Source organism: Perca fluviatilis, chromosome 13 (assembly GCF_010015445.1).
Source record: "Perca fluviatilis chromosome 13, GENO_Pfluv_1.0, whole genome shotgun sequence".
In the NCBI taxonomy this organism is placed as follows: Eukaryota; Metazoa; Chordata; class Actinopteri; order Perciformes; family Percidae; genus Perca; species Perca fluviatilis.
The window spans coordinates 27,733,288-27,751,759 of record NC_053124.1 but is presented as its reverse complement, the minus strand read 5'-3'; the positions used below and the strand labels follow the sequence as shown (position 1 = coordinate 27,751,759).

The window sequence follows — 18,472 nt, the reverse complement described above, 5'->3', positions numbered from 1 at the left end:
GCCTTTTTTATCAGCCTTTTGTATACTTTCCATAAAGTGTTGTTGAGGTTTTATTGATTATTTGAGTAATTGTTATTCATAACAGAATCTCCCATCAGGGCTGACTAGAGGAGACGTCTTCAACTACTGGGTGTAAACAGTAGAACTGATTCTGAGTCTTCCAGTGCTTAGAAATCAGACTGGTTTCACAAGTAGAGACCAAGAGTTCACATGTTTCTGACTGAGCCTTCTCTGAACACAAAACACCTCCGTCTCTTCGTGTGTTTGGTTTGTTGAGGAATACGAACATGAAAATAAATGTGCTCATCTTGTTCACCTACATCCACTGCTTATACATCCAGTGTTTTCTCTCTAGCTGTTCGGCAGAGGAGCAAACAGACACAACTGAAGCAGACGTAGAGGAAACACTTGAGGTCGCGCCTCACAGATCAGCGAACGCATACAAAAGCCAACAGTCCTTTCATTTAGTCAGCGCTCCAAAACCTGCATGTAAAAATGATCCAAACATTGCCTTCACAGAAGATAAAATGTTCCGATCCTTTATCTCTTTGCTCTACAGGTAAAAATGTCTAAGAGGTCATGTCATAATAATTCTTCCACCACAAACTGTCCTGTGCTGCAGCTACACTGGCACACTGAAGTAGTGTAGAGCATTAGTATTGTTGCTGTGGTTACCTCCAGTTTAATAGATCTTGTGCACGCATAGATAATGGTGGTTGAACTGTGTTTAGGGTGTCCCAATACTAGGTAACAAGAACTCCGTGGTATAGAGATACTTTACAACACCTGTAAATATTGGTTTTAAATCATGTTACTTCTAGGCCTGTATGTTGTTTTCATTGTAAGATTAGATTATCACAAATAGAAAGTGTTGAGCAAGTAAGTCAACGTACTGGTAAGGCACCTGAACCTGTTTGACAAAAATGTTGATATGGCAACAAGTACCTCCTAAACAGGCAGAACTACTGAGTGTATTAATGGAAAACCAAAGCAGAAAGTATACTACACTGTGTATCAGTAGTTGGTTGATGTTCAGTATGGTCCCAGTATGGATACAGCACAGAACTCAAAATGGATTTTAACAGCAGCAGGGCCCAGAAGAGAATATGGTACTTGAAGAGAAACTATGACGTAACATTCCTGTCAGCCTCAAAGTGGACAGGTCGACCTGCATTTCAATTCGGCATCTTGAGAGGGAGTTCATTTTAGTTTTATTGTGAGAGAGCAACGATGAACTTCAAGTCCTGAGATCCCACAAGTAACTCATATTATCTGTAGTAGTATAGTATTATTATTATTATCATTATGATTAACACAACATTAAGGACTCCCTTGAAAACGAGATGCTGCATGTGAAGGGGTTACTCCTACTGAAGACATTTTAAACACGACTATCAAATGAATTGTTTAAAACATGTCTAAAGTAGGGCGCCCGGATAGCTCAGTTGGTAGAGCGGGCGCCCATAGAGGTTTACTCCTCGACACAGCAGGCCCTGGGTTCCACACTAACCTGCGGCCCTTTGCTACATGTCATTTCCCCTCTCTCCCCTTTAATTTCTTCAGCTGTCCTATCAATAAAGGCCTAAAAATGCCCAAAAAATAATCTTAAAAATAAATAAATAAAAAAAACATATATACAGTACAGGCCAAAAGTTTGGACACACCTTCTCATTCAATGCGTTTCCTTTTTATTTTCATGACTATTTACATTGTAGATTCTCACTGAAGGCATCAAAACTATGAATGAACACATATGGAATTATGTACTTAACAAAAAAGTGTGAAATAACTGAAAACATGTCTTATATTTTAGATTCTTCAAAGTAGCCACCCTTGCTTTGTTTTTATTAATAAGGGAAAAAATTCCACTAATTAACCCTGACAAAGCACACCTGTGAAGTGAAAACCATTTCAGGTGACTACCTCATGAAGCTCATTGAGAGAACACCAAGGGTTTGCAGCACTATCAAAAAAGCAAGGGGTGGCTACTTTGAGGAATCTAAAATATAAGACATGTTTTCAGTTATTTCACACTTTTTGTTAAGTACATAATTCCACATGTGTTCATTCATAGTTTTGATGCCTTCAGTGATAATCTACAATGTAAATAGTCATGAAAATAAAGAAACACATTGAATGAGAAGGTGTGTCCAAACTTTTGGCCTGTACTGTATATATATATATATATATATATATATATATATATATATATATATATATACTGTATGTCTAAAATAATGACTAGTGTCCTTTGCAACTTACTAGAACTAAAAGTAACACTTTATTTCAAAAAGAAATCAATTGGTAGTTTACGATTACCAAAACTACTACTGATAATACAATCTTCAGGATGTTTGACAAGTCAGATATTTACTTTTCACATTTTCCTGGAATCGGACGGTTCCAAAAGAGTGAAATCAAAGCATTCCTGACCTTAACTCTACCTGAAATCATCATCCATCGATCTGGACGTCTCCGAAAACTTACATTTATTTGAACCAAACCAATCTTTGGACAATATTTCAAACTGAAGTACTTGGACTATTGACGCATTCACATCTGGGACCAAAACCACCGCCGCTGATTAATGTGAACAGAGAGGGAAACGATGCTTTTCTCTAATTTCAATGAAGAAACAACGTGTCTCAACATTTCCAAACTTTTGGGAGGTGAGGACCTGCGTGACTCACTGATGCTTTGAAAACAATTGCAGGAAGAAAAATCCACCGGCGGAAAATATTTGACTCCAAAGACAAATAATTCCACAAAAAGAAAGTAAATGAAATATGTGGCATAACAGCTACTGAGAAATTAGGTTTTCTTTTCATTGTGGCCCATAACTTCTATTCTGTCAACCGTTCAGAGGAGGTACACTTGTAAACACACTATACACTGTATAGCTTAGATAAGACCACCATGTTCCATCATTATCGAGGAGACGCACTGGAGGTTATTGTGATGTTTTGGATGCAGAACACTTTCAAATACTTTCTCTACAACTGATTAACTCATTCCAAAGCAGATCAAATGGCAGCAAACGCATCAGTATTACAAGTTAGTATTTGTTCTAAGTCTGATGATTAAAAGGACATATATTTCTATATATTTACAGTAATAATATACTTCTCAAAGCACGAGAACTCTGTGAACAACAAGAAAGTGAAAGCAGGTAACAGCAGCAAAACTGAAAGCATCAGGGGCTTCTACTGCTGAAGGGATTCATCAATAATCCCCTAGATGCTTTAAAAGCTCCAGACGGGACGTTCTGCAGCTTATCAGTTACAGGTAGTGTTTGTGTAGGGCTGGACGATGTTGGAAAATAGACTGAGAATTTCATCTTTTGCTACTTCAACAACAAAACATTAAAGGTCCAATATGTAATACTGACAGCTAGCGTTTGAAATGGTTAGTGCAGCCCAAATAAAAAATTCTCCCCCCGGACTCTCCTCTACGCTCTTGACCCAGCGTTGAAGTTCGCGGGCTTGCCAGGTGGCAAAAGACCGCGAGCTTGCGGAGCTTTGTGCCCGACCGACAGCCACCCTTTCTCGGCTTAACGTCAATGCAACAGCCCACGTCTCAGTCACCGCCTGACGGCTACGGCAGGGAGATTTTCAGTACTACTACTTTCCAGACCCGTTATACAGCGTGTCTATACACTGTACATCACACATTATGGTTGCATGCCAGTTTGTAACAAAGAAGAAAATAATTTTACTGTACAACATCACCTTAAGGCTGGCGATGGTAACGTTAGCCACAGTAATATTCCATAAGATAACATAACGTTACATACATTGCAGAGTGACCTGTAGAGAAAAAAAGTTCCCATGACATGCTGTTTTTAGATGCTTTTATATAGGCCTTAGTGGTCCCCTAATACTGGTCTCTGTAGTCTCTGTCCCAAAATTCAGCCTTGGTGCAGAATTACAGCCACTAGAGCCAGTCCCATAATGAGCTTTCCTTAGTATGTGCCATTTCTGTGTCTGTAGCTATTGAGGAGGAGAGAGGAGGAGGGGCGGGGGGGGTGTGGCCTTGACCAACTGCCACTTTGCTCGTTTTGAAAGCCATGATCTCTCTCTCTCATGGGTGGGCTAAATTCTCTGGGCGGGCAAAACAGAGAAAGGGGAGGTAACCTTTCTCCTTATGACCTCATAAGGAGAAGATTCCAGATCGGCCCATCTGAGCTTTCATTTTCTCAAAGGCAGAGCAGGATACCCAGGGCTCGGTTTACACCTATCGCCATTTCTAGCCACTGGGGGACCATAGGCAGGCTGGGGGAACGCATATTAATGTTAAATAAAGTTTCATAAAGTGAAATTTTCATGCCATGGGACCTTCAAGGAGGAAAATTAGACAAGTGAGCATCATTTTGGGCTCTAAGCTGTCTCCATCTCTTAAATGCATCTCCAATATTTACCCCGGTTATTTACCGCGTCTCTAGTCGTGCAAATGTTAACAAAATGCTGAGTTTTCTTTAGGTCGGGTAGAATGAATCTAACTCTGTTAATCCAGTAAATTTAGTTGCTGCTGCCATCGCTGCAGCCCGTTGTTTTTGCGTGTTTGCGTTACATGTCTGGCAACCCCGGGGTCAATATAAAAACATTGTGTTCCAGAATGGAAATTTGAAAAGAAGAAAACACTGCCTTCAGCACTGTTGTCATAGAAGGTAGTATTTCAATTTATCATGTTTCCTCAATATCTGATGACATATTTTTATTTTTTTATTATTAAATACAGTAAATATATTACATATTGGACCTTTACGTTTTGAAAACAGAACGTAAATAAGCAGCAAAAAGACAAAACTTGTTCCTGTCTGGTAAACATCTGTCTGGGATCTATCAGGGTTCACGTGTGATGAGGATACATGTTTGTGCCTTTACTGTGATAATCCAGCTCGGGCTTCAGGCAGAGCAGCACCGTAGTATCATCCACATCAACATGGCAGTGCTGACAGTAAGTCTGTTAGTGGGACACTGAGGAAAAGTTGCACTACTGCTAGATGCAGTACGGAAGAAAAAAAAAAAAACCACAAATCTGCAACTTTAGATTCATCTTTTCTGAGTTGGACTATGAATTATGTGTTGAGATACATTTTCTCTTGCAGATTTGTGTTTTTCTAATCACATGACAGTGATACGTTACAATTCAATACTGCAGAAAATCACAGCAATTTAGAATACTGATACTATAATGTTGTCACAGAAAGCAACAGTTAGTGAAGCACTTGTCTCTTCATTTTTGGTTTCCTCTCGACACGCAGAGCAGTTTCCCGCAGAACCAAAAACCATAATCTCGACTAGAACATCTCGGATACTTTAAAACAATAGCTTACTCGCTGAGACAAAAGGTCCATTTTTAAATGAGGCCACTTTTAGGAGGCTAAGTTTCCAAAATATTTATGGATGATTAGAGATGGCATCAGCATGACCTCACGACTTTAAGAACCCTTTTTTTTCTATTAAACACGTACAGGTTCTTCAGCGTGTGTGTCCAACGGGAGCATTGCCTCCCCCCCCCCCTCCCCCTCTTGACAAAGTACGCACTTTCTGCTTGAAATGCTTAGTGTTGGCAGTTACAAGAGCTTCTTCCGAGTTTACTTATTTACTAAGTTTACTATTGTAAAAACAGCAGCAGGGACGAGAAGCACGACTGTTTTGCTGAGAAAGAGGCACCCGTTGGACATAACACACACACACACACACTTCTGGTTTAAGTCACGCTGCTGTCATTGGCACTGACTTCACACACGTCTTCATCGCACACACTTCGGCCTAAACCTAGACCAGCGAACATCCCAGATCCCTGACCGGGACTCTGGGAGACGACCCCTAGAAGCGACCCTGCGGCGGCCATGCTGTTGATCACACTGTTGTTGTTGCTGCTGTTTCCCGTGGCTGAGACGCCGGTGTGCTGCGGCGACATGACAGCGCCGGAAAGATGTGGAGAAGGAATTGACGCTCCTCCTCTCCCTCCCCCGCCCAGAATACCCCCTGTCCTCCCTCACCTGCGGACAGGAGGAGGTGAGGGGAGGAAATCAAATCCGGCCCATCCTCGCCTCCTCCCCTTCTCCCTCCCTCGCCGCCGCTGCTGCTCCCGCCTTCTCCGCTCTCTCCCAGCCCGCCGCGCCTCTCGCAGTGCGAGCGGTGCCTCATGAAGCTGTCGCGCCACATGAACTTCTTGCCGCAGCCCAGGCAGTCGTACGGCTTGAGGCCCGTGTGCGTCTTCATGTGCTCCGTGAGGTGATGCTTCATCTTGAACTTCTTGGCGCAGACGGGGCAGTGGAAGGGCCTCAGGTCCAGGTGCATGTTAATGTGGCGGTCCCTCATGCTCTTGTGGGTAAAGGTCTTACCACAGTGGCACATGAACACTTTCCCAGAACCCCCAGCGCTGTTAACGCCACCACTCCCACCCCCAATCCCCCCGCTGTCCATGCCGTCAGCTCCCAAGCCGCCCTGGACCGACAGGTGGACCGCACCGTGCTCCAGGCTGGGACCTTTGAAAGAGGCTCCCCCCATCATGGCGCCCGCCATCCCCAGGGGAGGGGCGGCGGCGGCGTCCAGAGAGAGTCCGGATGCCTGGCTGTAGAGGAGGATCTGGTTCCCCTGCATGTCCAGGGGGAAGAGCTGGGCCCGGGCCGAGGCCGCGGACTGAACCTGGCCCAGCAGCGCTGAAACAGCGCGGTTAGCGCTCTGGCTCTGACCTGCTGCGCTGTCATGAAGGTGCTGCGCTAAAGTCTGGTCCATTAAACTGCCTTCAAACTTGAGGTAGTCTTCTGAAGAATGGCAGTAGTCCACCTGGAGACAGACACAGAAGCTGGTTTTAGATCTGCGATTAATGCAAAATGCCGGGATTTTGCTGCATCAGGACAATTTGCAAAATTTCAAACTAGTGATTTAGAAATACTTTTCAGGGATTTTACACAGACTCCTCTATAGAACCGCACAGAGTCCTCAAAACCTGAATGTTGGACAGACAATGTGCGGTGCAAGTCTCATATGCTGCTGTCACGGCCACACCAGAAAAACTCAAGTCAACTGTAACCGTCAACATATTAATGGACACCATTCCCGAGGATAATAATGGGAGCCTGGTAGACGAACTTCCGGCAAATTTGAGACTTGCTCTGCAAGTCAAGTCTGGCCAAGATTCCATTCAAGCCCATTTCCAATTTTTCAAAATCGAGGCACCAATCACAACCGTTGATGACGATAGCGCAACATGCTCGCTGGTTGAGATGTTTTTCCGTTTCTGTCCATACGTCATCTCCTTCATCGCTCTGATTGGTTGAAGGACTATCCAATTGCGGCCAGAGGCATTTGAGCGGCGTCCGTTGGTGACGTCCCTTTGGAAATGGGCTGTGAATGAACCTTCCCCAGAGCCACTCTCAGTTACAACTGAGAAGTCTCTGGTGTCAACCAGGCTAGGAGTCTGGTGGTCTGGCCAAAAAAAACAAAAGAAGGGAGAAGGCCTGGGACAACCCACAAAGGGCCGTTGAGACCCAGAACTCCCCCCCCCAAACTATCAAAATAGTCTCTAAACTAACAAAGAAACAAAGCCGCGAAAACTACTGTAGACTACCAGACCTCCATCCTCAAAAGACATAAAAAAAACAGAAAGAAAGAAACAGGAACAGACACATTAGTGCAAGGGCTGCTTCAGTCTCCCAGCCTTCCTTATGTACAGGAGGCGGGGCCACCCACTAATGGCCCAATCAGGAGCACCTGAGATAGGTAGAGATGGAGAAGAAAAACAAGGGGCAGCGCAAAATAGCCGCACAAATTTAAAAAAATATATATATTTCTTTTGAACATCACCCAGGTTCAGATGGCTGTATTTCTGTTTAAGAAAGAAATCGTTTTAAACTATTTGTGTACAATTTAAAATTATACAACATTGGCGCCCCCTGGTGGTGGTATAAAAACACACAGCATCAGTTTGCACCGGGTCTTTCTCATTTTTCTACAAACAAAAACTTCTGCTTATCAGAATATGTACCGTAGAAAGATGTGATAATCACATGAAAAACCCTTTAAAACAGGTCTCAGCTCACCTGTGAGTCCATGTCGTTCTCAGCTCGGCCCCCCAGGTCGCCTGAAAGGCTCCTAACGTTGGAGATGTTGAAGTCGCTCCTCTCCCTCTCTCTGGCCAGCTCCATCTCCCTCTCCTCCTCGTCCTCCTCGTCTTCTCCTCCCTCCTCCCCGGACACTACGATGAGGTCGTCGTCCTCCATGCGTTCGGTTTTCACCACCACCCACTGTTTGCGCGGCATGATGCTGGGCTGGCTGTAGGTGGGACGCTTCAGCAGCGGCAACGCCGAGTCCTCGCCGTCCTTCAAATGAGACATTTCATTTTATAATACAGTAGACGAGGGATATCGAGTCTTTGTTGTCAGTGAAAACTTACGTACTTTCAGAATCGTCCTCGTGTTAAAACAGAGCTCCTGCTGGCTTAAGATCAAAATAATACAATAAAAAACCTCTGTCTGTGGCCGGATAGCTCCGTTGGTAGAGCAGGCGCACATATGTAGAGGTTTACTGCTCGACGCAGCTGCCACAGGTTTGACTCCGACCTGTGGCCCTTTGCTGCATGTCATTCTCTCTCTCTCTCTCTCTCTCTCTCTCTCTCTCTCTCTCTCTCTCCTCTTTCATGTCTTCATCTGTCCTGTGAAATTAAATGCCTAAAATGCCCCCAAAAAAATAAAAACCTCTGTCTAAAATAATACATAATCTCCTTTTACTTTCCAATTGGAAAAAAACTTTAGGAAGTTGCTTTATGACTTTATGTTCTGCTCATGACAATGCTGATGAAAATACTGTACATCACATGTGTCAAACTCCAGGCCCGCGGGCCAAATCCGGCCCCTTGCCAGTTTTCATCCGGCCCACATATCAGTTTAGGTTCACAACAAATTTTGGCCCGCCTATATGTGCCGAAACCAAAAAGACAGAAACTGTTTTCAAACTGTAATTACGCGACACTCAAAACAGAATTTGGCAGATTTGCCGACTTTGACCTTCATAAATCATTTACTAAAACTCTATGAAGGAACTTTTTTGCTGACTTTTGTCAACCAAACTGTAAGTGACAAAGCTGTATGAGACATGCAACAATAAAGTCAACATTTTTTGACTTTCAATTAAATAAAAGCATGTCAATAAACTAAACATGTCTGGCCCTTAATGTGATTCTCATTTTCTACTGTGGGCCTTAGTAAAATTGAGTTTGACACCCCTGCTGTACATCAATTATTGACATAAAGAAATATAAAATATAAAAACAAAGTTGATCTTTGAAATAACTGCAGCTTCATGAAAATGAAACGTTTGTGTTAGGTTGCTCACACCTGATAGGAAGACACGCCAAAGCTGTCGCTGACCCCGACTTCCTGCTCCGACGCCGAGCTCGTTTTCTTCCTCCTCCCGCTGCCGCCTCCTCTTCCTCTCTTCCTCTGGTGGTACAGCACCTCCTCCTCCTCTTCCTCCTCTACTTCCTCCTCCTCTTCCTCGATAAGGAAGGCTTCCTCCCCTCCTGATGGGGTGCAGTAGCTGGGGGTGTTGCTAGCCCCGCCCCCGTCCGCCGAAGCCCCCGCTGCGGCCGCGCCGCTTCCCCCGAAGCTGCTCCCGTCCCGGGGGCTGAAGTAGTTGGTGCTGCTGGGAGACTGGCTCTCGCTCACCGAGGGCCGGCTGGGGGGCTGGGGGGCACGCTGGGGCTCGTTGGACCCCACCACCTGGGACTGACCTCTTCCGACAACCCCATCACCGTCGCTTCCGGCTCCGTTACCGCCGCCTGCCGCACCGTCACCGTTGCTGCTGCTGCATCCGAGGTTAGCTGAGCCTCCTCCTCCTCCTCCTCCTCCTCCACCACTGGCTCCGTCCTGGACGCCACCGCCACCGCCTCCTCCACTGCCTCCTCCTCCCGCTGCAGCCCGGCCCTCCCTCAGCAGCTCGGTGCATTTGTCCACGATGTGCCACATCTGCAGGACGCTGCCCACCGTGAGGTAGTTGACGATGTCCTCGCGCAGCATCCGGAGCTGACCGGTGTAGGCGCAGCTCAGCACGCTCTCAAACGCCAGCGGGTCCATCAGCGCCGGGATGGAGACCGTGGACATGTTCTTCAGTAGTACCTGGGGATGGACACAATGACACATCACAACAGTCTTGTATAAAGTACTCGAAAGCAATACTTGAGTGAAAGTACAAGTATCTTACCAGAAAATGACTTTGGTAGAAGTTAAAGTCTCCTTTTAGAATATAACTTGAGTAAAAGTCTTAAAGTATCTGATATTTACTGTACTTAAGTATCCATAGCAATGTTCTGATATTAAATGTACTAGAAGTAAATTAGAAGTAAAAGTTTAAAAAAAACTTTGATTATGAACTTTATGGCCAAAGGTTTGTCACATTATCTCCATCACCACTGTCGTCGGTGTGGTCATCGTCTGTTACCATGGCGGCAGAGCCTGCACCAGGTGCTTCCATGACACTATCAGTCATTATGCTTCCTCCTCTTCTTCTTCAGTTTTGGCCTATGGTTGTTGTTGTTTTGTTGCCGCTTGGCCACAAACAGGCATCACGTCACCAACTGGAATGGAGCGTGTATTATCTTGGCAATTTAGGAGCAGTGATTCGCCAAACTTCCTTTTTTTCAGTGTAATAAATTTCTTCGGATTTTATTTTGTAGTAACGAGTAACTAAGATGCTTAGGGGAAATGTAGTGGAGTACAAGTAAACATTTTATTTAGGAAATGTAGTGGAGTAAAAGTAAACATTTCACATCTCCTCCTCCCCACTCTCTCCATGTCTCTGTCTCTTTATTTCTTAAACACACTTAAGGTGGAAACTAAACCTTCTGGTCACAATCCAAACCCTGGTAAATCTGTCTGCCAGCCCCTCAGACAGGTTACTAAAACTGTCAGTAAAACTGGAATTTGGCAGTTTTAGTAACACCTTCTTGGAACAGAATAATTAAAACATAAAAAACAAGAAATACAGACACATAATTGAAGTGTCTGTGTGGAGCTGCTGTCACGCTGAAGGGCTTTTTTTCCTCAGTTCTAAATTTGTGCTTTTATCTGATTAATCTGAATGACTCTTCATATCTATTAGAATATGCTCTACATTCATTTTCTTCCAAAGAAATAATAATAAGCAGATCATTTTAAACCCATTTTACACAGATTTTATGTGTCTGGCACATCTAAACTTGCGTTTTGCAGCAATAAAGTACTTATGACCATAATTTACAACGTATATTTACTCCTCTTTTAAAGAGACATACAACTTAGATCTTGTACATCTAGTATAAACTTGTGAAAAAATGAAAACGATGTCACCTATACCTGATAATATAAATTGGCAGCTATGTCAGAAATGTGTTAAATGTGGTTTTAAAGGCTTCCCTCTCCCTGTTTTTTGTGTTGACGAAGTGTGTTGCATCCACAAAGACTAATCAGGCCAACTCCCTTTGAATCCCTAGTCATATCCATTATTGTGTCTCAAAATCCTCTATGCTGTCTGGCTAAACCAAACTGTCATAGGTCTTAAAATTGAGACAGCTGCTGCACAATTCAATATCATTTCTCAAGTACAAGCTGCATGTAGAAGCAGTTTGCATGACTCTGAATCTGATTTTAGGCAGTGGTGTAGTCTACGTGATACGCAGGTAACGCAGGTATACGCATACGCAGTATACCCACTAAGAAAGCGCCAGGATTTCCATATACCCACTTAAAGGAACACGCCGACTTATTGGGAATTTAGCGATACATACCCTTCTCATCTCCGTGCGTGCTGTAAAGCTGTCTGATGGCTCCAGCGGCATCAGCCCATAACAGAACAGGCAGGTGAATGGTTCCAGCAATCCTACTGCTCGATGACAAGAATAATACCAATACATGTCCTTATTTACATGTTGTGATTTTAGAGTCAGTCAAAACAACGTAACATGAGACACAGCCGTCTTCTAACGCGTAAAAACCGGGAACTATATTCTCAGGCGGAAGAATATAGTACTTGGGCGGAGTGATATGCTTGCAGCAAGCCTGTCTGAGAATATAGTTCCTGGTTTATTTACGGATAGAAGATGGCGGTGTCTCATGTTACGTTGTTTTTTGTACACGCTGTGACTCTACAAATCACAACATGTAAACAGGAACATGTTGGCGTTATTTTGTCACTTTTGTCACAATTCGGAGCAGTAGGCTAGTTGGAACCAGTTACCTGCAGGATCTGTGCTAGGCTAAGCTAATGCTGGAGCCATCAGACAGTGTTGCAGCACGCACGGAGATGAGAAGGGTATGTATCGACTTGTCTTACTCTGGGGGTTACCGTGAATAAGCTAAAGTCCCAATAAGTCGGCGTGTTCCTTTAAATATGTGCAATGGCACGTAACAACATACTTTCCATAATAATTTTGATATATTTAGAATTGTCATCTCTGTTTTTCTTTTTCTTCGTATAGGCTAAATAAAGGTATTTCCACCGGAAATTGGTGCATAAGAATGCAGGAAAAGCAGTCTTTGATGCTCAAAATGTTCCTGGGGGAGGACACCCAAACCCCCCACTATGATATGCCCCCCCCCCAGGCCCATCCTGGCCCATATATATAGGCCCATACATATACAGTATACCCTCTACAATACATTAGACTACACCACTGATTTTAGAGTAACATTTTATACATGGTCCAGATCAGATATGAACGAATATGACTCCATGTAGCATGTACCATGTGCTCATGCTGGTTAGAAAACATCAGTAGCGTAACGCTCCCACCTGGTCATGGAAGTAGGGCGAGGAGGCGGCCAGGACGCAGCGGTGGGCCTTGAACACTTGTCCCTGGACGTGGATGGAGAGGTCGCATAGCCGGCCGTCTTCCCTCTGCCGGTTGAGGCTGTCCAGCACCGAGGCCTGAGCGCTGGGGAAGCACACCTGCACCACCAGGCCAGATGTGTCGCTGGGAGCAGAGCTGCTGCTGCTTCCCACTTCCATGGGCAGGGACTGCATCTAGGTGGTACAAACACTTTCATGACTCCCAGTTTTGGCAGTTAAATTATGTTTTTGCCATTGTCAACTAATCTTTACTTAGTACGTGCTTTGTAAATTCAGGGTATTTTAAAAATCCTAAAATACAGTAAGCAAGATACTCGCAGTTTATTAAAGGTCCCATGACATGGTGCTCTTTGGATGCTTTTATATAGACCTTAGTGGTCCCCTAATACTGTATCTGAAGTCTCTTTTATATAGACCTTAGTGGTCCCCTAATACTGTATATAGACCTTAGTGGTCCCCTAATACTGTATCTGAAGTCTCTTTTATATAGACCTTAGTGGTTCCCTAATACTGTATCTGAAGTCTCTTTTATGTAGACCTTAGTGGTCCCCTAATACTGTATCTGAAGTCTCTTTTATATAGACCTTAGTGGTCCCCTAATACTGTATCTGAAGTCTCCTTTATATAGACCTTAGTGGTCCCCTAATACTGTATCTGAAGTCTCTTTTATATAGACCTTAGTGGTCCCCTAATACTGTATCTGAAGTTTCTTTTATGTAGACCTTAGTGGTCCCCTAATACTTTATCTGAAGTCTCTTTTATATAGACCTTAGTGGTCCCCTAATACTGTATCTGAAGTCTCTTTTATGTAGACCTTAGTGGTCCCCTAATACTTTATCTGAAGTCTCTTTTCTATAGACCTTAGTGGTCCCCTAATACTAAGTCTTTTTCTATACACCTTTAGTACCCCCTAATACTGTATCTGAAGTCTCTTTTATGTAGACCTTAGTGGTCCCCTAATACTTTATCTGAAGTCTCTTTTATATAGACCTTAGTGGTCCCCTAATACTGTATCTGAAGTCTCTTTTATATAGACCTTAGTGGTCCCCTAATACTGTATCTGAAGTCTCTTTTAGATAGACCTTAGTGGTCCCCTAAAACTGTATCTGAAGTCTCTTTCCCAAAATTCAGCCTTGGTGCAGAATTACAGCCACTAGAGCCAGTCCCACAATGAGCTTTCCTTAGGATGTGCCATTTCTGTGTCTGTAGCTATTGAGGAGGAGAGAGGGGGGTGGGGGCAAGGTGGAGGGTGGGGGTGTGGCATTGACCAACTGCCACTTTGTTCGTTTGAAAGCCATGATGTCTCTCTCTCTCATGGGTGGGCCAAATTCTCTGGGTGGGCAAAGCAGAGAAAGGGAAGGTAACCTTGCTCCTTATGACCTCATAAGAAGAAGATTCCAGATCGGCCCATCTGAGCTTTCATTTTCTCAAAGGCAGAGCAGGATACCCAGGGCTCGGTTTACACCTATTGCCATTTCTAGCCACTGGGGGACCATAGGCAGGCTGGGGGAACGCATATTAATGTTAAAAAAACTCATAAAGTGAAATTTTCATGCCATGGGACGTTTTTGTTATATGATTTATGATGTTCATTACCATTACCATGGGAAAAATGGCGGCGGGCAGGACGGGCGTATTAGCAGCAGTTCTCATTTACGCACTCACAAACCTTTATGGTTCTTGGGGATTGTTTAACCCCCATTTTAAACTGGAATGTTGCCTTTATGATAATGCATGTGAACTGAATCTGTTGATCCAACAAAGAAATCAGGAGGATGCAAAAAAAACAACCACATTGGACTTGGTAGAAGTGTCCTGTGTTTTGATGCGTGCATGGCTTCTTATACTGAATAGGGATACTGTTGATGTTTAACTGTGCTAATGTCTTGCTGCTTCCTGTAGCGCTGCATGGCTTACTGAGACAGCTTATTTGTGGCTCTAGCTATCTGTATGGTGGCTTGTTGACTTCTGTCTGTATAGTTTAACCTGTACTAATGTCTTGCTGTTTCCTGTTGCTCTGGTCTGAAATCATCTGGCTAAAGGACTACGGTTGAAAATTAGCCGGCCGGCTAACACTGGCACATTTACAGAAATGTTGATTAATATGTGTTGTCCTTTATAAAATAAAGAATAATAATAATAGAGGTGTTAATTACTGCTGAAACTAATGATTATTTTTTATTATTATTGATCACTACTGTCGATTATTTTCTTGATCAATCTTTGTCAATCATAATTGTTCAGAAAATAGAGAAAAATGTTCAACTTAGTTTCCCAGAGTTGAACATCTTTAAATGTCTTGTTTTATCAAACCGAAAGTCCAAAACCCTTAAACATTTAGTAGACAATTATATAAGAAATCCTCACAATGGAGGATCTGCAATCAGAGAATTTGGGCATTTTTTGTCATAGAGAATGACTCAAAAGAAATCATTGATCAATCTGTCAATCCACTGATCAATCAAGTCAAGTAATTACTGCAGCTTTTGATTCAACTTTATCAATTTGGAGGCTATAGTTTGTGGTGCTGTTAGTAGTGATTTAATATATTTATATTACACTCCAATATAAATAGGAAGGACAAAATATTAGAAACGCCTCTCAGTATGTATAATAGCCTACAACCTAGGGCTGGGCGACAGGGAGAAAATCAGATATCACAATATTCTTGACCAAATACCTCGATATAGATATTGCAGCGATATTCTAGGGTTGACAATATTCGTGCTTTAACAAAATATCTTCACACTTAAATTTTTGAATAATCATCAGTAATGTGGACATAATGTCTAAGTGGGGAAAAGGTAAATAATAGAACAGCTAGAACAGCCTGGTAAGTTCAGAAAAGTACATCACTTTACTGTAATGCAGCCTTTAAAACCAGGAAAAGACAAGACTTATGTCATATCACAATATTACGATATCCAAAATCTAAAACGATATCTAGTCTCATATCACAATATTGATATAATAGCGATATATTTCCCAGCCCACTACAACCATTTAACAGCATTACAAACTGCAGCTTTCTGAAATGACTATAAAGTTGAATAAACTTTCTCTACAAGTGATTAGAAGTGTCATCGAGATAGGGTTTAATGCAGGGCTGTTGCATTACAGCAGGTTAGTTTTAACTGGCAACAAACTGATAGTAGATCAAATCCACCTCTCAGTAAGGCATTCAATTCCAGATACAGTATGTCCAAGTCAGATTTTGTCAGACAAGACAACTTTGAGCAAACATGAAGCTGTAACTCTGATCTCACCATTCAGTAACACATTTACCAGTTCATTTGACTCTTCAAACTATCCAAATTTGGTTTAAGTATAACTCAAAGTTATTTGTCAACCTAATTCTCAAACAGTAAGAGGACCCCAAGATTAATATTGCAATTAAGTGTGTAATCACATCTTTATCCAGTATGACATAGTATGTATAAGCATAAGATGGTAAATACAAAGGGAACAGTTGCCAATCAAAGAAGCAGTTGATGTAATTGTTAACTAGAAAACACTCTTAATTTACCCAGAATACACTGCAAATGAGTCCTACTTGAGAGAGTCAAGAACTAGGCAGCCCTGTGCAAGTGTCTATTTGAAGTCTCTTTGTTAGATATCAGTCACAGAGTGTCTTTGTGCAGCCAGCCTCTGCTGCAGGTTACCCAAAAGCGACACAGTATGTTTTATTTTGCAATTTTAGTTCTATGCACCGAATATGTTTGTATGTCATGCGCCGTGTGGGTTATATCAGACTACCCCTGCACTCATGACACGTGAGCTGATTTCTCTTTGACAACATAATGATAGTTATGAAAAGCTCAGATCAAGAATGTCATTTTGTATTTTTCAGTGAACGTAAACACATCACGTAAATAACGAACAGAAAAGCCCCCCACTCCCCACCACACCACTTATATTTGCTTGCTGTGTTGTATTATTGCATGAGAAAAATCAACAGCTGGAGTACAAACACACTTTTAGTTGGCAAGCTACAAAAGCAAAGCTGTTGACTGAAAATTGAAACTGGCGTTGTTGTGAAATTGTCGCTGCTGGTTGTTTTCTGCTTTCAGACAGCAGACACCAACAGTTGCAGTCCATCAGAGCTTCAGACTCTAGTCATGCCGTTACAGATGTGACGTTAGCCTGCTAGCTAGCTCAGACGGCTGGCTACCATAAAAAAAAAAAACATGAGCAGCTGCGGACATTAAACTCACCTCTTTAGTTGACACTGCAGCCTTCAGAAGTACCGTCTCTGTCCGAGCTGACGGCAGTGTGTCCTGCCAGTTTCTGCAGGCCCTTAAGTTTGGGGACCATTTTTAGAGAATGTTCTCCCCATCTGATCGGTTCTGCAGCGGCAGACAGCGACGCGTCGCCTTTAAAAGGATTCCAGACATACGAGCCAGACTTTGGCCGACACAAATAAATACAATACACAACGAAATGGACACATTTAAACACAGCATTGTATTATTTAAATACAGCGTTGTATTATTTACAATATTAAACAAGAATTGATTTTAAAATATTTTTTTTCCTTTTTCCTGCCTTAGTTATCTCAGAACATTAACATACATTGTAAATATATGTTGCATATTACGCAACATTAAAGCCCATAATTTTCTTGATTTACTTACATGCAGTCTTTAAAAATGACTAAAGTAAAACTAGAAAGAAAAAGAATCATGACACTGACAAGTACATCATGTCCAATGTGTACAACCTGCGACTGAAGCAAACATTGACTAATGAGACTGCCATGCTGGTCAAGCAATGAACATCCATCCTTTGCCACTTTAAGTCTTAGAAATGTAGCGTATATGACCAATCTCATTTCATCTTATTTATTGTTTGTCCTCCGGGATTGACGTGTCATAACTGCAATGTAATGAAGGCAACTAGCTGTGACAGACTCCTTAAACAACCAATATCATAAGTCGTCAGTATAACAGCCAATCCAAAAAGGTAACCCTATCATTTGGTTTGGAATAAGGTTTGAGTAGAGTAGACAACATTTGCCATACACTGCTTTATGTTAACAAAAGAGTTTGCAATGGTTTGGTGAAATAAACACGCAAAGGAAATATAAGAAGCTCATTTACAGTCTTTATTTTTTACCTCTTGTTGGGCCAGAGTAGATAAAAGATAAAAGTAGAAGAAAAAAACAAGGAAATAAAATTACACTGAACAGAAATAAAAGTATCTTATCTACAGTAATGACTTCATATTATGCTCATTTTCAGGTTCATCATTGTATTTACAGGTTGGATCAGAATAGGTTTACATGGTTTAATCTTTTAAAAAACACCTCATTGTTGTTGTACTGCACATTGCTGCAGCTCCCCTTTTCACCCTGTGTGTTGAGCTCTCTGTTTTAGCTGCAGAGTGAGGCATCTCACTTCTGTTCCATCTTTGTTGGGAGTCGCACATGCACAGTACCTAGGTTAGGACTACTAGCCAGTCAGAAGCAGAGTATGAGGGAGTGCCATGCTAGCAGCTAGGCGAGCATTATAGTGTGTTACAAATTGAGGCACGGTCGTCACGGAAGTAAAGGCTGGACTACAATAGAGCTGTTTGGAGCAGTTTGTGAACAGTGTTTTCTGTTGGTAAAACACCAACAGAACAGTCTGAGATGGTAAATC

At 42.5% G+C, this 18,472-nt stretch overlaps 1 protein-coding gene across 1 annotated transcript; it reads right to left on the bottom strand.

Annotated features, from left to right (window-relative positions):
* Positions 1-5,531: 5,531 nt before the first annotated feature.
* Positions 5,532-17,617, bottom strand: zbtb22b (zinc finger and BTB domain containing 22b). Its single transcript, XM_039821185.1, is given in 7 exon segments — positions 5,532-5,996; positions 5,999-6,797; positions 8,054-8,332; positions 9,347-10,126; positions 12,777-13,007; positions 17,048-17,237; positions 17,554-17,617. Coding segments are annotated over 5 exon segments (2,373 nt in total). The 5' UTR covers positions 17,048-17,237; positions 17,554-17,617; the 3' UTR covers positions 5,532-5,712.
* Between the last annotated feature and the right edge of the window lie 855 nt (positions 17,618-18,472).